The sequence below is a fragment of the Ambystoma mexicanum genome, chromosome 9 (assembly GCF_040938575.1).
Source record: "Ambystoma mexicanum isolate Mex_15411 chromosome 9, UKY_AmexF1_1, whole genome shotgun sequence".
NCBI classification, from domain to species: Eukaryota; Metazoa; Chordata; class Amphibia; order Caudata; family Ambystomatidae; genus Ambystoma; species Ambystoma mexicanum.
In genome coordinates this window covers 304,432,175-304,450,266 of record NC_090931.1, presented here as the reverse complement: position 1 = coordinate 304,450,266, position 18,092 = coordinate 304,432,175, and the positions used below count along the sequence as shown (strand labels likewise).

Sequence of the window (18,092 nt, the reverse complement as noted above, 5' to 3'; positions counted from 1 at the left end):
AGCTCAACAATGACTGCCATATGGACAATCTGCTGGGGGGCAGTGTGGCAAACCATGTCGACGAATGGCAACGGATAACATCAGATCGCTGGGTGCTGGACACGGTTCGTCTTGGCCACTCGTTGGAGTTCCGGCATCCTTGCGTCCCTATTCCTCCGATGTATGTGGTGCAGCCGCATCTACCTATCCTGCGGCAGGACGTGGTGCTAATGCTAGAGAAAGGGGCGATAGAACCAGTTCCGGTCGCGGCGCAAGGCCAAGGGTGTACTCCAGGTACTTCGTCGTGAAGAAACCCAATGGAAAATGGAGGCCTATTCTAGATATTTGGGCGTTGAACAAGAATCTGCAATGCCTGAAGTTCAAGATGCTCCCCCTTCAAGATGTCATCCGCTCGGGTCAACCGGGCGAGTTCCTAGCGTCATTAGATCTGCAGGATGCCTATTTTCACATCCCAATGAGGGAAAAACACTGCAAGTTCCTGCGTTTCGTGGTCGGAGGGGATCACCATCAATTCCGGGTCCTTCCATTTGGCCTAAAGTCTTCCCCCAGGACGTTTACGAAGTGTTTGGCTCCGGTGGCTGCCAACCTCCGCAGGGAGGGCCATCATGTGTACCCCTATCTGGACGATTGGTTGGTAAGGGGTTAGTCGCAGAAATTGGCAAGGGAATCTCTTATGGCGACCATGGGCCTTTTGCAATGGCTGGGATTCGCCGTAAACTTCGGCAAATCATACTTGATGCTGTCCAGGGAATTGGTGTTTCTCGGGGTGCAGTTTCTTACCCAGGACAATCTGGTGAAGCCTTCTAGCGAGCGAGCGGACAAGTTGCGGTCCAAGGCAGGCGAATGGAGAAGGAGTACAGTGGTCTCGGTGAGAGATTACATGTTGCTGTTGGGGGCCATGGCGTTGTGTATCCCTCTCCTTCCCAATTGCTGCCTTTTCATGAGGTCATGAGGCCGGTGCAGGAGTTCCTCGCAGACAGGTGGTCGCAGAGTCTGGGATTATGGTCCGACAAGCTGGAAGTTAACGAGGACTTGCTGGACGCCCTTCGGTGGTGGACTTGCATGCCCAATCTCATAAGTGGCATGCCCTTGCTGGAGCCAGAGTTCCAATTCACGATTGTGGCAGATGCTTCCCAGGCAGGGTGGGGGGGGGCACACCTCGACGAGTCACAGGTACAAGGCCTTTGGTCCTGGGAGGAGACGTCATTGCATATCAATGTGCTCGAGCTGAGGGCGGTGCACTGGGCCATGAGGTTCTTTCTTCCGCGTATTCGCGGAGCGGTGGCTAGCGTGTTGACAGACAATAACACCACAATGTCTATTTAAGAAAGCAGGGCGGCACGCGTTCCCAAGGGCTGTCGAAGGAGGCGCAGGACGTTTGGCATTGGTCTCTAGCTCAAGTGATCAGTATTGTCGCTTTCCATCTGCCAGGGGTTCTGAATGTTCAAGCGGACGCGCTGAGCAGGGACGCCAGTCAGCTGCACGAGTGGGGGTTGAAGGCGCAGCAGGTGGCACGAAACTTCAACTATGGGGGTCTCCCCGATAGACTTGTTCGCTACGATGGAAAACCGTGTCCAGAGTTTTCCAGTAGAGGGGCTTATCTGGAGTCGATGGGGGCCCGTTCTCGTTCCCGTGGACGGGCCTCTTTGCGTATGCGTTCCCCTGATTCGGAGGACCATCCAGTGGGTGCGGAAGTACCGATGCAGGGTGATTTTAGTGGCCCCGTTCTGGCCCAGGCAGACATGGTTTTCAGATCTCCTTCACCTGGTGGTGGAAGAGCTGTTGCGGTTGGGAGCGGGTCTGGATCTCCAGCCTCAGGACGACGGCAGGGTGTGGCATCACGATCCGGCATCTCTCAGCCTGGTGGCGTGGCTCCTGACCACTCTGAGTTCGGCCAGCTATGGATCTCCAGGGAGTGTCGCCGGATCTTGGAGGCGGCAAGGGCCCCCTCTACCAATGTCTCGTATGGTCATAAGTGGATGAGGTTCTGTGCCTGGTGTGAGGGTCACCTTGAGATACAGCCGTTGGACGTCTCCCCGGCTCAAGTTCTCCCGTACTTATTACACCTTGCGAAAGGGGGCCTGGCGTTCTCCTCCATAAAGGTGCATTTGACGGTAATTTCTAGGTTCACGAGAAGGCGCCATGCTGCTACTATGTTTAGTGATTGTTTGGTGAAACATTTTCTGAAAGGACTGTTTCAGACTTTTCCCCCGGAGAAACGGTTTGCACCGGTGTGGTGCCTCAATATAGTTCTTTGGGCTTTGATGAAACCCCCATTTGAACCCATGTCGACGGCTTCTTTGAAATTCCTCTCGTGAAAGGTAGCGTTTCTGGTGGCAATTACCTCAACCAGACGGGTGTCTGAACCGCAGGCACTGGTCATTGACAAGGTTGGTCTCCAAAATGTTTTTCCTTCAGTAAGGTGCTTTTCTAAAACACTTGCATGCGGGTATTGATATTTTCCCATTGGATCCTTCCTTCTTTTCACTTGAGTTGGATCATACAATCTTTACTTTCCGCCTTCCTCATGAGCTACACCTGGTTGGTCTAGGGACACTGATCTTTCTTGGTAGCACTCCATGCATGACGCGCTGAGTCTTTAATCCCAATATATGTAGATATTGGGCCACTTATATCAGGACAGCAGCAGAACAATTTATGTCTGCAATTCAGTGTAGTGGAGTTATGTATTGCTATTTTCTTTCCCGCTTCCTTGGATTTGGTCTCTTTTTTTTCTTTTTCACTAGCACTTTTTGTTGGATAGGGAATTGATGGGCCCTTATATTTGTGTTTGCTTTTAGACAACTACCCTTAATCTCCTGATGAAGACGTACTAAACCATCTTTTACACGTCGAAACCGGTCGAGAAAAACCTAGGATAAGGCCGCTTATGAAGACCCTGTTTGGCCTATCCTGATCAAAATCTACTATGGTCATGCATTAAGTGTTGTTGCTGCTGACCAATTAAAAATGTATTGTGGCCTTGCACTATGCGTTGTTTTGCACAAAAATTGATTGTATAATTATGAAATTGTGTATGAATTGTTATATTTGCTATATGTTTTTACCTTGTAATTGTTGATGAGGTGTATGAGCTTTTGGATGGATGTAGTATGAATGCGGGTAGATGTTTGTATGATTTAATAGGATGAATTTTATCATACTGTGATGTTTTTAAATATTCCTGCTATGTAAAATAAAAATTGCTACAGTGCAGATTAATTTGTGACTAAATTCACAAAGAAAAAATGTATTGGGTATAATAAAATCCTTAATACGCCCCCCTTATTTGAGAATGATTTCCTCTGGATTTTCTTTCCGAGATGAATTATTACGGTAATACCCTAATCTAGAGCGTGGGGTCTCCTGTGCCTTTCAGTGACATATACTGGTCATTGACCCGCCTTACTTGAGGTTCATGAAGGACAAGGTTCTCCTGGCTACTAACCCGCACTTTACCCTGAAAGTGCTGTCAGCGTTTCACAAACTAGCCTCTATTGCCTTACCCTCGTTCTTTGCTAATGCATCCACGCCGGCAGAGAAGGCCCTTCATTCTTTAGATGTTAAGAGGGCACTAAGTTTTGTCTGAACCGTACGATGGGCTTCCGGAAGTCGTAGCAGCTGTTTGTGGCATTTGGGCCCTCCAACAAGGAGCAGGCTATTTCCAAACAAGGACTTTCCCGGTGGGTTTCGTCGACAATTTAATTTTGCCTCACAAAGGTGGGCAAGCCTTTGAGCAGTGCTCCAAAGGCTCATTCTACGCGGTCCACGGCGTCAGCGGTGCTGTGGTCTGGGGTACCGCTGGTTGACATTTGCCAGGTGGCTTCCTGGGCGGTGCCGCATACCTTCACCCGGCATTACTGTCTGGGGCAGCAGCATGTGGACGATGAGCAGGAGGAACGGGCAGTCCTCCAACGCCTGTTTCAGTAAGGTAGGCCCCACAGCTTTGGGGGTTTTCTGTTTGTACTGCTTTGTAATCTGTTCATAGCACGTGAATCCATGAAGGATCCAATGCTGGAAAAGGGAGTAGTTTGTTACCTGTAACTCCATTTCTTCCGCGTGGTATCTTTCATGACATGATATGATATGGCATTTGTAACGCGCCTATACACAAGTGGATTGGATTCATATGCGCCCGCCGGCCGCCCCCTGCAGGCAAACCTGGGTTCGGGTTCCCTCTACTTTGGAGGTTAAAATTTGAAGGGAAGCCGCAGGGGCGGGGCTATTTATAGTGGATGTCCTATTGGCGTGCCCTAAAGCACCCAAAAACAACGTCGATAGGATACAATTGTGTTTTCCATAGGAAAACGCTATGTTAAAGTTACCAAGGATTCCCAGCCTGATGACAGGAAATATATTCCAACGCTGGAGAAATTGAGTTCTGGGTAAGAAACTACTCCCTTATTTTTTTTTATTGGCTTTTCTGGTTACACAACATAGATGACCTTTTACCAATTAGCAAAAGCACATTGATTAATAAAAACATACATTTCATACATGTGATTCAAATAATATGATAATGGTCTTTTACCATTATCAGTGACATAAACAGTTTTTCACCATCATTACTCTTAAATTTCTAATTAGATGCATCACTTTACTTGCTTTCTTTAATGTCCCCAAATATCTTTAGCAGTAGTTTTACTGCTATTGTCATTGGGCTATGGTCTCCCCTAAGTAATTCGTCCCACCATTCTTCCATCGTCATGGAGCCATATTGTGTGGTAAATTCAGTCAATAACATGATTCTTACATCTCTCATGGCTGAATAGTATAGTACCAAGTGTTTCAAGGTTTCGTATGAATCCTCCTCTTTACACAGTCTTCATGAGGTCAAAGATTACTTCTCTCGTCGGGAATAAGTTCAGCCGAAATCTAAGCAACTGGTCCCTGAAGTACCAGTTTGGAAATTTCTCTCGATATTTCGGCTGACTATTCAGCTTACTTGATTCCTGAATTGGCCTCCCGTACAGTTCCAATTTCTGGTGTTCTTGTTGGGTAATAATCCAGTGTTGCTTATACAGTTGTTTTTTAACCCTATCTGGGTTCTCCCTTAGGCTTTGTTCTGATTCATCTAGCTGATTCAAGATTCTTTGGCAGACTGCTCGTCATTCCGATAGTGTTTTATCTTCATTGGCCACAAGCACTTTACCTTAGGCCGCAAAACCACCCCGTTGAGTGATGTCCGTGCACTTCCTGTACAGACTTAGAGATTTCCATACAACTATTGTTCTCATTGCTGTCAGGCCCAACTCCATCCTGATGGCTTGAACAGGGTTACTTTTAGGCATTCGGAGCACTCTTCCAAAATCGTCCTTCGATCTTTGCCCAGCTTTCTCCGCCGAATGTGAAGGAGGTTTCTGCCCCATAGGTAAGTATCGGAAGGGCCTTCATACGGTAGAAGGTTATTAATGGTAACATTGAAAATCCCAAACATTTCTTCAGCAGTATTATTCCCTGGCTTGCCAGGCTGAAGGCTTTAGCTATAAGTAGTTCGACTCTTGGCAGATCTCTTTTATTTGTGTTCAAACACACACCCAAGTATATTAAAGAGTTCACCTGCTGGATTTTTTGTCCTTGTAGAACCCACGTTTTCCCTTTCCTGGGCTGCCTCTTGTTGCCTGGTCGAAACGTTAAGATCTGTGACTTTGCCGGGTTAAATTTTAGATAGTTCAACTCCACGTATTTCTGCAATGCGTCCAGTTGCCATTGTAGTCCTACTGGAGTCTGATCCAGCAGGACCACATCGTCTGCATACAGAATGTGCTGTATTGTTACTGTACCGATCTTAGGCAGGAAACATCTGATGTCTTGAAAGTCTGTTTCTAGATCTGCAATAAACAGTTTGAGGCCTTTATTGATGTTTTGGCTTGTAGATCTACTATTGCCTCTAAGATATGTCCCGGACACCCCCAGTTTGTCAATTTGTCCCACAGTTTTGGCCGGCTAGAGGTCTATGAAAGACAAATAGACATATTTCTCTGTGCTTCTTTCTGTTTGGGCCTTTAAGATGTTTATAAGAAATATGTTCAATGAGGTTCCCACACCCTTCACAAAGTCTGATTGCCATTTGTCTTGTCGATTCGTTTCCATACTCCAGTTTGCCAAAGTTTTGAGTATGAGTGTGGCAAATATCTTTCCCGCAACGTCCAGTAACGCTATCGGTCAGTAGGTGCCCGGGTCCGAACTGGGACCTTTCTTATATATCGGCACGATCACTCCCTTTTTCCATGAGATTGGAACTGCTTTGATTTTCATTATCTATTCAAATAAATACATTAGAAATTTTGACCATTGGTCAGGATCTTCTTTAAGTAGGGCATTTGTCATCCCATCGGGGCCAGGAGCTCTTGAGTTCTTTAATTTCAGTATCACATCTTTTACCGACACCAGGTTGATATGTAAGTCTTCCCATGGTTGACTGCTCTTTTCTTGTTTCCATTGTTCCAAGATGATGATGTCAAAATGTTTTGAGAAATGTGATGTCCACTGCGATGCTGAAACGGGATTGGCCACCCAGGCTTTCTGGGGCGCATACAATTCATTGATTATAGTCCATATCTCAGCTGTGTTCTTTTGACTTAATTTTTTTTAGAATTCTTTCTGCATCTTTTCAGATAACATTTTTCCTATGCAGCTTGCACCAGTTTCTATAGTGTTGTGTTAGTTTCTTAATCTTTATTTTCGCCCCTGTGTATTTTGTTTCTTTAGCTTGCGAATCAGAGTGTTTGTTAACTACTTTTTTCCATAACAGCTAAGTCGAATGCATGTCGATGGTGGACAATAGGTTTATTAACCCCTTGTTTTTCTATTTGGTATGCCTCAAGGAGTTGAGGATAGTCTACCATATCAGTTTCACTTTCTCTTACTGCACGCTGTATTTCTTGCTTAAGCGAAACTGATAGGCACCCTATTTGCCTCCCTTTGATCTTCAATCTATTTCTTCCCGGTATTACTTCTAGATTAGTTTGATAAAACTGAACTTCAATCGCTTTCACCATTTCCCAAGTCATTGTTAGCAAATTATGATCGTTACTTTGTTTTTCTTTCTACCCACAATGTTTGTACTAACATAGACAAATTGCATGATACGCAGATATAGTCTATGATGTAGGTTCCTGCCCTTCCTGACCATTTTACTTTCCCAGGAATATCACCTTTTCGCTTGCTCCGTTAAGAATTTGGATGTCTCTTGATTTCATGGGCGTAACCCAACACTGATCTCTGGTTTCGGATTCTGTTTTGAGAAGCAGATCACCCAGAAATTCCTTTCCACTCTGATCGAGACAATGAAAATTCAAGTCTACACATTAAAGCATGAGCATCCCTCCATTTTGATCTAAGACCATCGATCAAACCCATTATCTGTTCAGGAAAGTTGTTCAGTACCTGCCTTTTGGGGTTCCAATACAAATTTACAAGGATTCGGACCATTTCTGACCCATTAGACTTGGTGGTTAATCTCACCACCAAAACTTGTATAAACGGTTTTGGGTTAAGTTATTCAATTAGGATCAGTTGCAGCTGGTTGTTTATGACGATCAATAAACCAGACATGGGTCTGCGTTTCATGCCTTTTTAATAGATGGATTCAAATGAATTGTATAGCCATCCAATAGTGGGGGTTCTCTCAACCAGGATTCCTGGAGATAGATTACATCATATTTTCTTGAAAAAAAATCTTCTTTTGAAAACAAATGGGCAAAACCCAGAGTATTCCAGCTTTCAGCCGTCCTTTTGCCATTATCAGTGCATTTTTGGCGTTATGGCATCCCCATTTTTTCAGCCAGAAGATTTGCTAGCCATCTCCAGTTGTCTTATTCTTCATCCTTCCCTTTTGCTATTTTTCCTTTTTCTTTTTGTAACCCTCCTGGTGTGGTCTGCCACGATGTAACTCGCCTATCATTTTTTTTTTCCCCCGACAATCTTTTGGTGGTGTTATCTTTCGGCTTAAAGGCCCCAGGCTGATTGTGCTTTGCTCTGACTTGGGTCTGGAATTGAAACATTTCCGCTCAATACTCAATAAGATCAAATCCCATTGGTCTCAATTGGGCAGCCACACTACCTGTCCTTTCATACTCCAGAAATTCGATAGTTAGTAAATCGTTCGTAGTAAAGGGCCTCCAACCGGAGATGTGATGGAGAAGTCTGATTACATTGGCCCTGTTTAGAATTAGACCATCATTTATCGATAACATCTTTTCTAATACCAACACTGTAGTTGGTTTATTTGTTTTGTTGGCCTCAGGGCTTGTAGACTTCACCTTCATGTTCTTTTCGTGCGTCACTTGTTCCTTAATCTTCGGTTCTTGTGAGCACCTAGGCTTTACAAGTCTCGGGGGCGATATCCTGTACTGATCTTTCTGTCCGAGCGTCGCAGCAGTTACTAGACCGTATAGAACTTTCAACTGTTGTCCAGTTTCCTTCTCTATCAATGGCAAATGGTTTGTCTGTTCTTCATTGGATTGCTTTATTTGAGATGTTCTTACTGGTTTCTCGTTATCTTTTTGATCTGTAGGGTTATCCCCACTGCCTGGTATTTGACTAATCACTTGCTGTCTTGTTTCCAATGTCCCACAATCGGCATTGCAGGAACATGAACCGGCAGTTTTTGACGGTATAGCAGCTGCGATAGCCTGCCCGCTGTTTCTCAGTAGCTTGAATCTGTCTTCATGAGTCAGCCTAGAATTCAAGGGCTTGTCCCTTCACATTCCATGATTTTTACCTCGTTTGTTCAATAGCTATTGGGCCAAGAGGCTGCCTGAACCATCTTTGATCTTGCTTGTCGTCATCTGATCCCTCCTATTCCGATGAAGCTGGTTCCTGGGTTAGTTCTTCTATTTCAGATGATTCTCTCTCATCGTTCTCATTCTCAGAGATGGTATACGTTGACATATCTAACAAGTCGACTGAAGCATCCTCATCTTGGTCCTTAGCCATTTTTGATAATTCCTCCGTAGCTTGAAGTTTCTGCGTCTGTGTAGAGAGCTTAATAGGTGGTTCACAGACCTGTGTAGACGCTCTCGATGGTGCTAGACCGTTAATCGTGGTGGGTAATGTTTTTGATGAATGTTCTGCTCCCATTTCATTTTTCTTTGGGTTTTGGCGGCTGGTTTTTTGGTCTTTTCTCGACTATTTTTTTATCCTTAGAACCGCCTTTTATCATTGATTTGACCAAATTAAATGACACTTGCTTTACACTTGTTTAGAATTTTACGCTGTCAAATTTCGTCCTTGTAAAGATCTCACACATTTTTGCCGGTAAATCTGCTGTCGCACTGTCATGTTCACTCAATATTCCCTGTACCATTAAGCCAATGCCTATAGGATTTTCCGAGATTGATTCTGCAGGTTTTGCTTCCTGCTGGTTCTTGAGAGCAGCTGCTTCGGTTGTCACCGGCTGTTTCGCACTCACCACCTGCAAGTCATCCGTTTGCGTTGTCCTAGACTCCTGTTGTTTAGTACGCACACTAGACGGTTGTTGTCGGAGTGAAGATTCAAAGTCTCTTGACAACCTCCTCTGTTGTGTGTCCTTAATTATCGGATCTAGTAGGTTATGTAATAGACTTGCCACTTTTGCTGTACTGTTATCAAGGTTTGTTTGTACTCCCAAGATAAAACCTTCCACATAAATCATTTTTGAGTGGACCATGGCCAGCATAGTTGTTTGGTCTTTCATTTGATCCGTCATTTGTTCATGTAACTTCATAAAAGGAGTAAGTATTCCTGTTAATGTCGACATTAAAACAAAATTAGTATCAATCTGTTGATCATTAGATGTGACCAATGGTGAGTCTATATCCACTTCTCTTGTCCTTTAATATTATAGCTCCCTGTCGATTGTTTGAGGGGTTAATTACCCCACCTTGCTCTATTTGTTTGCTTGTTGGCGAATCACCTGGTTGTTGTCCTGTTATGGCTGGTGTCATATTTTTTTTTTGACAGCTTCTGATCGATCATTGTCGCACACCGACCTTTCTTTCACATTTTCAGTCCTGGGGTTGCAGATTTTGTTCTGCTTTGACCGTCCACGTCGTTTCCAGCAGAAGGCTGATCCGGTATTTCGTTGATAAAACCCATATGCAGAGCCGACGTGCTTCTACAAGTACTTGAAGACTGGTACAGATTTAGTACCCTGGGCCCCTTTGCCAAATCCATAGATTTTCTTTTGAGTCTTTGTACCTTCATAAGGATTTAAACAGGTCGGCTTCCATATATTTTTACCCGTTTCACCACTCAAATTTGAGCTTTTGCCCCTTTCTCTAGGTTGTACTGTTGTTGTACATGTTTCCTTGTGGTTTAGCCAGTCGTACTGGTTGCATGTAATCAGGACCTTAGTTGGCATGTATGAGTGAAATGTTTGCTCTTTTAGGTTATTTAGAGTAGAGCTTGATACTGCACCAAGACGCGTTCCCTTGGGGGTATTTACTTTTGCGTCCAGTGCTTTTACTAGGTCTGTCTCTACCTGTTTATGTCCTTCGATGCTCTTTTTGGCAGGAGAGACATGGGGTTTGCACATTTCAACACCCTCCATCAGCCCACCCGTGTTATGTTGTTTTATATGGCCTTCCACCAAATTTGGCGAGGGGCGAGTAATGTCTGTGGGCTTGGGCATGTTTGCCGCCTCCAGCGGTTCAATAGTGCCCACCTTCCCACCCCCTGATCAATTAGTTCACTCCTGTGTATTGGCACTTCTTCTGGGTTTCCTCCCCCCAACACAGGGCTTTTTTCTATTCTGCTGACGGGGTCAGTATCTCCTGCAGCCACGCCTGCACCTGTGATGCTTCCCTCGCAGAATTGTATTTTGCAGTGCTCGCCGCAATAGTAACGTCGACGTTCAAGGGCGGGGGGTACATTTGTGGTAATCTCTCCTCTCCTCCTTGATTTAATGTCTCCTTTGGCTGCCTTCCCTCTATCTCAAAAACCGCCTCTCCATCAACCTTGTTGTCTCCCACCAATGTAACATCGGGGACCAAACCGCATTCTTTCTGTTTCCCAGTTTCTTCCCCGGCTGCTCTAATATCTCCATGTCTCCGGTCTCCCGAATCCACCCGCTCAGTGAATGTATTCAAAACAAGAATAAAGCAAGGCAAGGCACATCTGCACAGCAATGCTTGCAGGAGTTTGTTGTTTTGGTGAGTTTAGCTGTTGAGTGCGGGGGGGCGGGAAGTGGACCCTTAGTTGCTAAGGCGGTGCTGTGTCCCCAAGGTGTGCCTCTACCGCCGTGCACTGTGGCCCCCAAAAATTGTAAGTAAATTGTTTGGGATTTTAACCCAAATCTCACTAGCCTCGCCGGCTCAACTTGGCTCGACTCGACTCGTTTGGCTCCTAGACTTGCCACTAGACTCGCAAGCCAAACAAGGTGGAACACTGCTGAGTCCCAGGGAACAACGGACTGGCTGGCCAAAAGACCACGCCGCAACTCACCGGCAGCTCACTGGATATGTGACTTGTTCCAGCCCAAGCTCCACACAGTAATCTCAATCACCGCCGCTGCGGCTCCCTCCACCACTGTCGTCCTCTGCTCCTCGGGTCAGCTCAGAGCTCGTCAGTTCAGCGTTCTGAGGAAAGGACCTACAAGCGTGTCAGAGTGTCCAGTCGCACCTCAGAATACGCAGGAACAACGGAACCACAGAGGCTGCTTCCGACAATCAGATTTGGGGAAGAAGCATTCTCCGGTCCAGGCCAGAGAGAGAGAAGCTGACGGGTGAGTGTAGAGCTGAAAGAAACACTGGAGGAAGGTCCTACGAGTAAAGGAGGCCGTCCCTGAGAGGAAGCTTTATCGCATAGACATGACAGATATTCAGTTTTTACAGATGGTTTCTGCAGTTTTTTCTGCCGTATTTGCTTTGCTGAAAGGGTTGCTGCCCCTTGAGGTGCAATTGTATAAGGGGGTGCCTTGTGGATACAAATCGTTCACCAGCTCCACTGGTTTCAAGATATGATACACCACTTCTGAATATAAGGTTTATTTGCACATAAAGATGTAACTTTTTTAAAATGAAAAGATGTTTAGTTGAACGTGCACATGTGAAAACAAAAATGCTCAGCATTTTAGAAGGAACACATTTGACATTAAATGGGTTGTGTGCTGGCCTAAGCGAACTAACCTTTTCTGAGCAATCCAGAGCTCATTCCATAAATTTAAAGGCTAACAATGCAACTCTCTTGGCTGGCATTTCTCTTGCTGGAGTTTTTAAATCAGGTAGGTCTGTGTGGTTCAGTTCAGATAATGTTATGCACATTACTGATCTTGGCTTAGGCACTGCCTGTGCCTTTAGCCTCTCCAACCCCTGTTATTTCATAAACATTGTCAAAATGCACGTTACTTTGAGGACGATTTAAGTACTCCAGGAGAACTAAGGCATTGAAAGGGTATGAAAGTGTAACTACCCTGCTACTATACAAGTGAGACGTCTACGGAACTGAGATTAATAATTTATTTTCAATATTTCCTGCAGCTCTGAAATTGTTCACAGAACTTCACACGCTTATGAACTAAGCACCAGCATAGTGTTGCAAGAGATTGAGGTTGGCACCAATTTGAACTAAAAAAAAAGAATTTTAATCGATTTGAACAAAAAGGTAGAAGTTGAAATAGCGCATCACATGTGAAAAAAAAATAACATTTCCGTTTTTTCTGAGGTTCAGTACATGGATTTGATTGCTACAAATCTGTATTTTTAGGATTAGACATCATTAACATCCATACACCTTTTTTCTAGGCATACAGTTTAGGGGTGTTGAATGAATTGAGTCTCTGAGTTATTAAATCCAGAATTGGGCCTTTCCTTCCAATTGCATATAATCGTTCTGCACGCAGAGTATGCTTTTATCACTGAAAAACTATCTTCCACCTCTCTTCTGTTTGATAGATGAGAAGTTGTGCATCATAACGAAGGGCATAGTATTGCTAGCTGAATACATTTGTAAACGGTGTGGGGTTGTGATGCATAGATGGTTAATGTGATGTTGCTCGGCCACCCTCTGTGCAGTACACCTTGTGGCATTCTGTAGTAGAAGAATGTTTGGAAATTGGGCTGTGGGCCTGTGTTGCAAAGAAGTGCCACTTCCTGTCTGACCACTGATATTGAGGCATATGGTAGAAATGAAGGCAAACCAGAAAATGTGGTTTTATGAGAGGGATACGTATCTAGGATCTTTTCATGGTTTTTTTCCGTTTTAAAAGAAAATATATGCCAGCTCTGATCTTAACCCTCTACGAATGAGTAGCAATGCCTTTCCACCAAAGGTATTTAGGTGCTCTCTGTGGCATGGAAGGACGCCAAACGTTGTCCCCGGGGATGATCTATAATTGGAAACTGCTTACACTCACCCTAACTCGAGCTATTTGTCATCTTGGGAACGAATTATGGAGAACACACTTATTGTCATGTGTCACTAGAGGGCTCTACTTTAGAGATAAAAAAGTTAGTTTAATAAAGGTAAGCCATCTAGAATTCATTATTTAGACAGCTTTCATGTTAATTAATGTTCATGTGAATTATTCACTGCCTGAAATCTGATTTTTGTTTCATACCCTTTCATATTTATTTTCAAAATTATTTGTAGATTGGAGATATTCAGATGCGGCCTACAGAGCAGGTATCCTAGCACAGAAAGAAGACCACAGCAGCGCAGGATACAAGGAAACCTAGCACTTCCGGATTATCTGCTGATTGATGAAGAATGTAATCAAATTGGAAGGATCGTGGTTGAGAATTCACTCTCTCTCTCTGCCATTTCTCTCCTGACAGAAAGCTACCAAATATCCACTTAACTTGTTTAACACCAATTTGAGAACACCACTGGAACAGAATCTTGCAACACTACGTTTTTTACCCTTTTTATGGTCATAATTGTATGTATTTTTGTCTGCTATTTCTCATGACTGGTGGGCATATGCCACTGAATAATCTAATGTGATTATTCAGGTTCAATTACTAGGCTCAAGAACACCGGCTGTTGGTTAGTGTGTAATCTTACAAGCATTGTCATACACAAATAGACAACCAAGTCATGCATCTGAATGGTTGAAATAAGATGTAAGAATGCATATGTGTCAAGAATTTACATTTGTTTCTTTCTGTTGGCAAAACATACGGATTTCCTTTAAAATTCTGAATAAGTAAACTTGCACAATTTCGGCATTTTCGAACCAATCTCATTTTTACTTCTACCAGATTGACCATTCATTCCATCTTTTCTGTGAATTAAAGCATGTCAAACGCTCCTCTGCTGGTTAGTACACACATCTCAAAAGGTCACAACTAATTCATTTTGACATATTGGAGAATAGATGGTGATTTCTCCAGACGGGAAACGTCAAGGAACTTGCTTTTTTGAAGCTTGTCCGAGATCCAAGTTTACACAGCAGTTCTGCTGTGGCAATGTTCTCTTCCATTTCGCGAGGCCGCGAGTTGCTGTTCAGCCACAAATGGCACCAGTTGAACTGCCTGTCAGTTATGAGAGCGACATTGATTTATTTGTCCGGGTTCTGCGAGTGCCGCATCTGTGGATGGATCCGATGAGCTGGCTGAAGGCCTATACTTTGCTTGCATCTCCCATCACGACAAGCAGGATTGGGTACACTTGAGTTTAGCCCGTTTCTCCATAAGGCTGTTGGATAAGACTAGTTCATGACAAAATCTTTAAGTGTGCAGAAGCTTAGTTATTTCTACTACTCAAACAATCATAAGACTGACATTACATGTGAAAGCGTTGCTATTTTTTTCAAAACCTTTATTTACCTAAATGTGAAACCCTTTTTTTAAATGTACAATGCCATTGTTGGGAATGTCTTTTAAATACCTTTGTATAATTCTATTTTGCATTGAGGGGTCACCATTCCTCGTGCTTTCCTAGTAGCTTTGTATTCTGAAGTTTGCCGGTTAAGTGTGCAGAAGATAAGTGCCATTGCCCCATCAGACGTACCTGGACAATGTTGAAGGTTAGGGCGGTAGGACTTTTACTGTGGTTATATACTAATAGGTTTGCTTGAATTACTGCTTAATTTGTAATTTAGTTTAAACTACATTGTTGTTCGTTTCATCACTCGGGTGTGATGGCTTTACAAACATTACTACTACAAAGTCGCAGGCCGTGATGAACCAATAAGACTCAATTGTCTTTGTGATAATTTGCTATCACTGTGATACTACAATATTGCATAAAGTTTCTCAATAATATGTGCATTTACTCTGCTGTCAGTCGAGCTCTGGAGTAAGGGAGACTTTAAAGCTTACGTTAATGCTTTTTTGATTTGTACTTGAGAAGCTGCTGTGAAGAGCAAGTACAGTGGAAAATAAATGAAGGCTCTTTGTAGCCATTTGTTTTACTCGCTGATCTTTTATCTTGCAGAAACCCAAGTTCCAACATAATGGGAACCTGGTTGGTGGTCTGAGCTATGGGTCTACATTCTACAAGGCTATTTGTATGCATATTGCACAGTAATTTAACCTCCCCTGTGTTTGGCATTCAGAGAGTGCCAGGGCAGGATTAAGAAGGTATTGTACAGCCAGAACAGCATGTGCAGGCCAACACGCTGCTTGCCTTGTCTCCAGGGCTGTAAATGGTATTTCATCATGAGAATCTACCGTTCTTTGTTATAGCAGCACTTACAGAACAAATGTTTTGAATTCCACTGTATCTGAGTACTTTTGATTAGCCCAGAAGACGATGGGTACATCTTCAGAGAGGACTTTGCCCTTCACCGTGCCAATATCGTGTGAGAAGAGACAAGAGTTGAGTGGTTGAGAATCTTTGTCAAAGTTAAAATACATCGAATTACATATAGTGAAAGAGCTGTTCTTTTTTTGCTCTCAGGTACATTTATATTTAAATACCTCAATGATCCTGCTGCTGTAGCCTCTGTATACGCAGCGCACACACCATACACTTGCAAAAAAGGGCTTGCCAGTACTTGTTTCCAATAGTGGAGCACTAAAAATTATAACATTTAGTCGGGAATTAGGTCACTGCTATATTAACAAGTACAACTATAAGTGGGACATTTCAGCGTTCTAATCCACACAACTGTAACATTAGATAGCTGCGATTGACTGGTTCAGACTTCTTCGATGCTGACAAGGGCTCGCTCTCCTGATGTAGAAAAAGGGGACTAAAATGTTGTCCAAAACTAAGGTGGAAAATGTTTGAATTGCAGCCCAAATATGAGCAATAATTATATATCTGGTGCTTACATCTAATCCCTCGCACTTTTTCAATTATCTGAATGCTCTGATTAATGCATATGTATCTCAAATCACTGCTAAATAGTAGTACAATGCCATTTTATCTATATTTATGTATTCTTTCTCCCCATTACTTAGTTTCTTACTATTCTGAATTCTGTTTCCAGACCACATGATTCATGCTTCACCACAAAGCAGAACCATTTACTATGTCTTATCTAAAGAGGTTATGAGGTCAGGAGGTATGACTGTTCTGTTTATCCTTGACCATTCCTCACATACGTCTCTTGCATATTTTAGCCCAGGGTTTGTTTAATTCTTATTTTCGCAAGTAGTCAAGGACTGAGATCTGTGTCTTCTTCCATTGCATTTTTGTTTTGAACTACTCGTTTCCTTTTTTTTAGTATACATTGTTATTTTTAGTGCACATATTTTTTTGTCTTAACCTTTCTTGCTTGCAAATCCCACAAAACGAGATCATGCGGTAATCATTGCACTAGTGTTGTCCGTTATACATAAAGCCAAAAACATTGTCATGTGTACCATACGTCTTATTCCTTCCAGACAGAGTTCTGCGGATATGAACTCCAGCGATGTTGATAACGCCTCTCCCAAGGTCCTGGTGAGATAGTTGGAACCTAACAAGCCTTTGGCTAGTTCGCTTTTCAAGCTTCTATGTGTTTTTTCCAGGTATTAAAATTCATCACACATCTGAGAGGATCTATCAAGTTGTTATGAGGGCATAATCCTACAGCCGGCATAAATTGAGAGCAGCAAGATCTGTTAGCCACTTCGAACACTCTCTTTTTGAGGTTGGCATAGATAAGTGCTCAGTCTCCCCTGACACTCCAGCAGTATTGCCTTCCTGTAAAATCATTTTCATCAGAAATTGCTACCCTCTCCCACCAGGAACAGAAGCATCAGGTTAGAGGTTTTTAGCTATGGCCCCTTTGCCCTACCTTTACAGGGCCTTTTCACCTACCCTAACATCCTGATTTAGCACTTGAAGCTCCTTCTTCCTAGGAGTGCTCCTCTAGCCTGTTGATTCCCTACCCCCCTCACTACCTCATCATAACTGGTGGGAGACAGGATCTCACAAGATGAATATATCCATTTTACTTTACTGAAAATAAGTCCTGTAAAACAATCTAAATATGATAAATGGGGTGATATGGAGATAGGGATACAGTAGTTTCATGTACATGCCCATTGTTTTGCAGTTTTAAGAGGTTATATCATCAATTTTAAATGTTCATACAACCAAATTTAGAAGTAGAATTTATCCTTGTTTAAGGCCCTCTTATTCCTACTATGGAATCCCATGTACGGTCCCCTTCCTAGTGCACTGCAATTTGGCAATTTGACACTGGTGCAGTTACACCTTCTTCTATTGTTCACCTACTGTGGTTCGTGGGTAACTCTTTAGCAACACTGTAGTTGGCGCATTCACTGCTTAGACCGTTCAGGTTGCCTTTCACTTCTTGAAGTTCTCCATCAGTCAGCAAAGTGTTCTCTGCAACTTACGTGGGCATGGAGTTGGGAAATGATATCTTAGACACCAACCATATTTCTAAGTCCCGTCCCCTTTCCCCCATACTGTATGAGCGTCCCTCACTAGGGACGGGAGACGGCACCTTTTTCACAAGAAAAAATCTTCCCCTTTAAACATAGAGGTGCACAGGGGTGCGGCCCTGGGAGCATGCGCTCCCCTAACTCTTCCCACCAACGCCAAACCTCAGGCTTCTTTTCTGCATCCACGAGAGCAGACCACTTTCAGCAGCGCTCCTGGGTTTGGCTCCGGCCTTGTAATTCCACCCTCTCTTCCCCAGAAACTGTCTTTTGTCATTTGTCTTTTGGTCTTTAGTCAGGTATTCGGTCCTCTGTCACCAGACTCCTCCC

The 18,092-nt window shown here is 43.6% G+C and overlaps 1 protein-coding gene across 1 annotated transcript in view; it reads left to right on the top strand.

Annotated features, from left to right (window-relative positions):
• DHRS11 (dehydrogenase/reductase 11) overlaps positions 1–15,337 on the top strand; it is a 568,551-nt gene extending 553,214 nt beyond the window's left edge. Inside the window, exon 7 of the mRNA XM_069614696.1 lies at positions 13,573–15,337. Within this exon, the coding sequence (XP_069470797.1) occupies positions 13,573–13,614 (42 nt within the window). The 3' untranslated portion in view covers positions 13,615–15,337. The remainder of the gene's footprint in view (positions 1–13,572) is intronic.
• Positions 15,338–18,092: the final 2,755 nt, after the last annotated feature.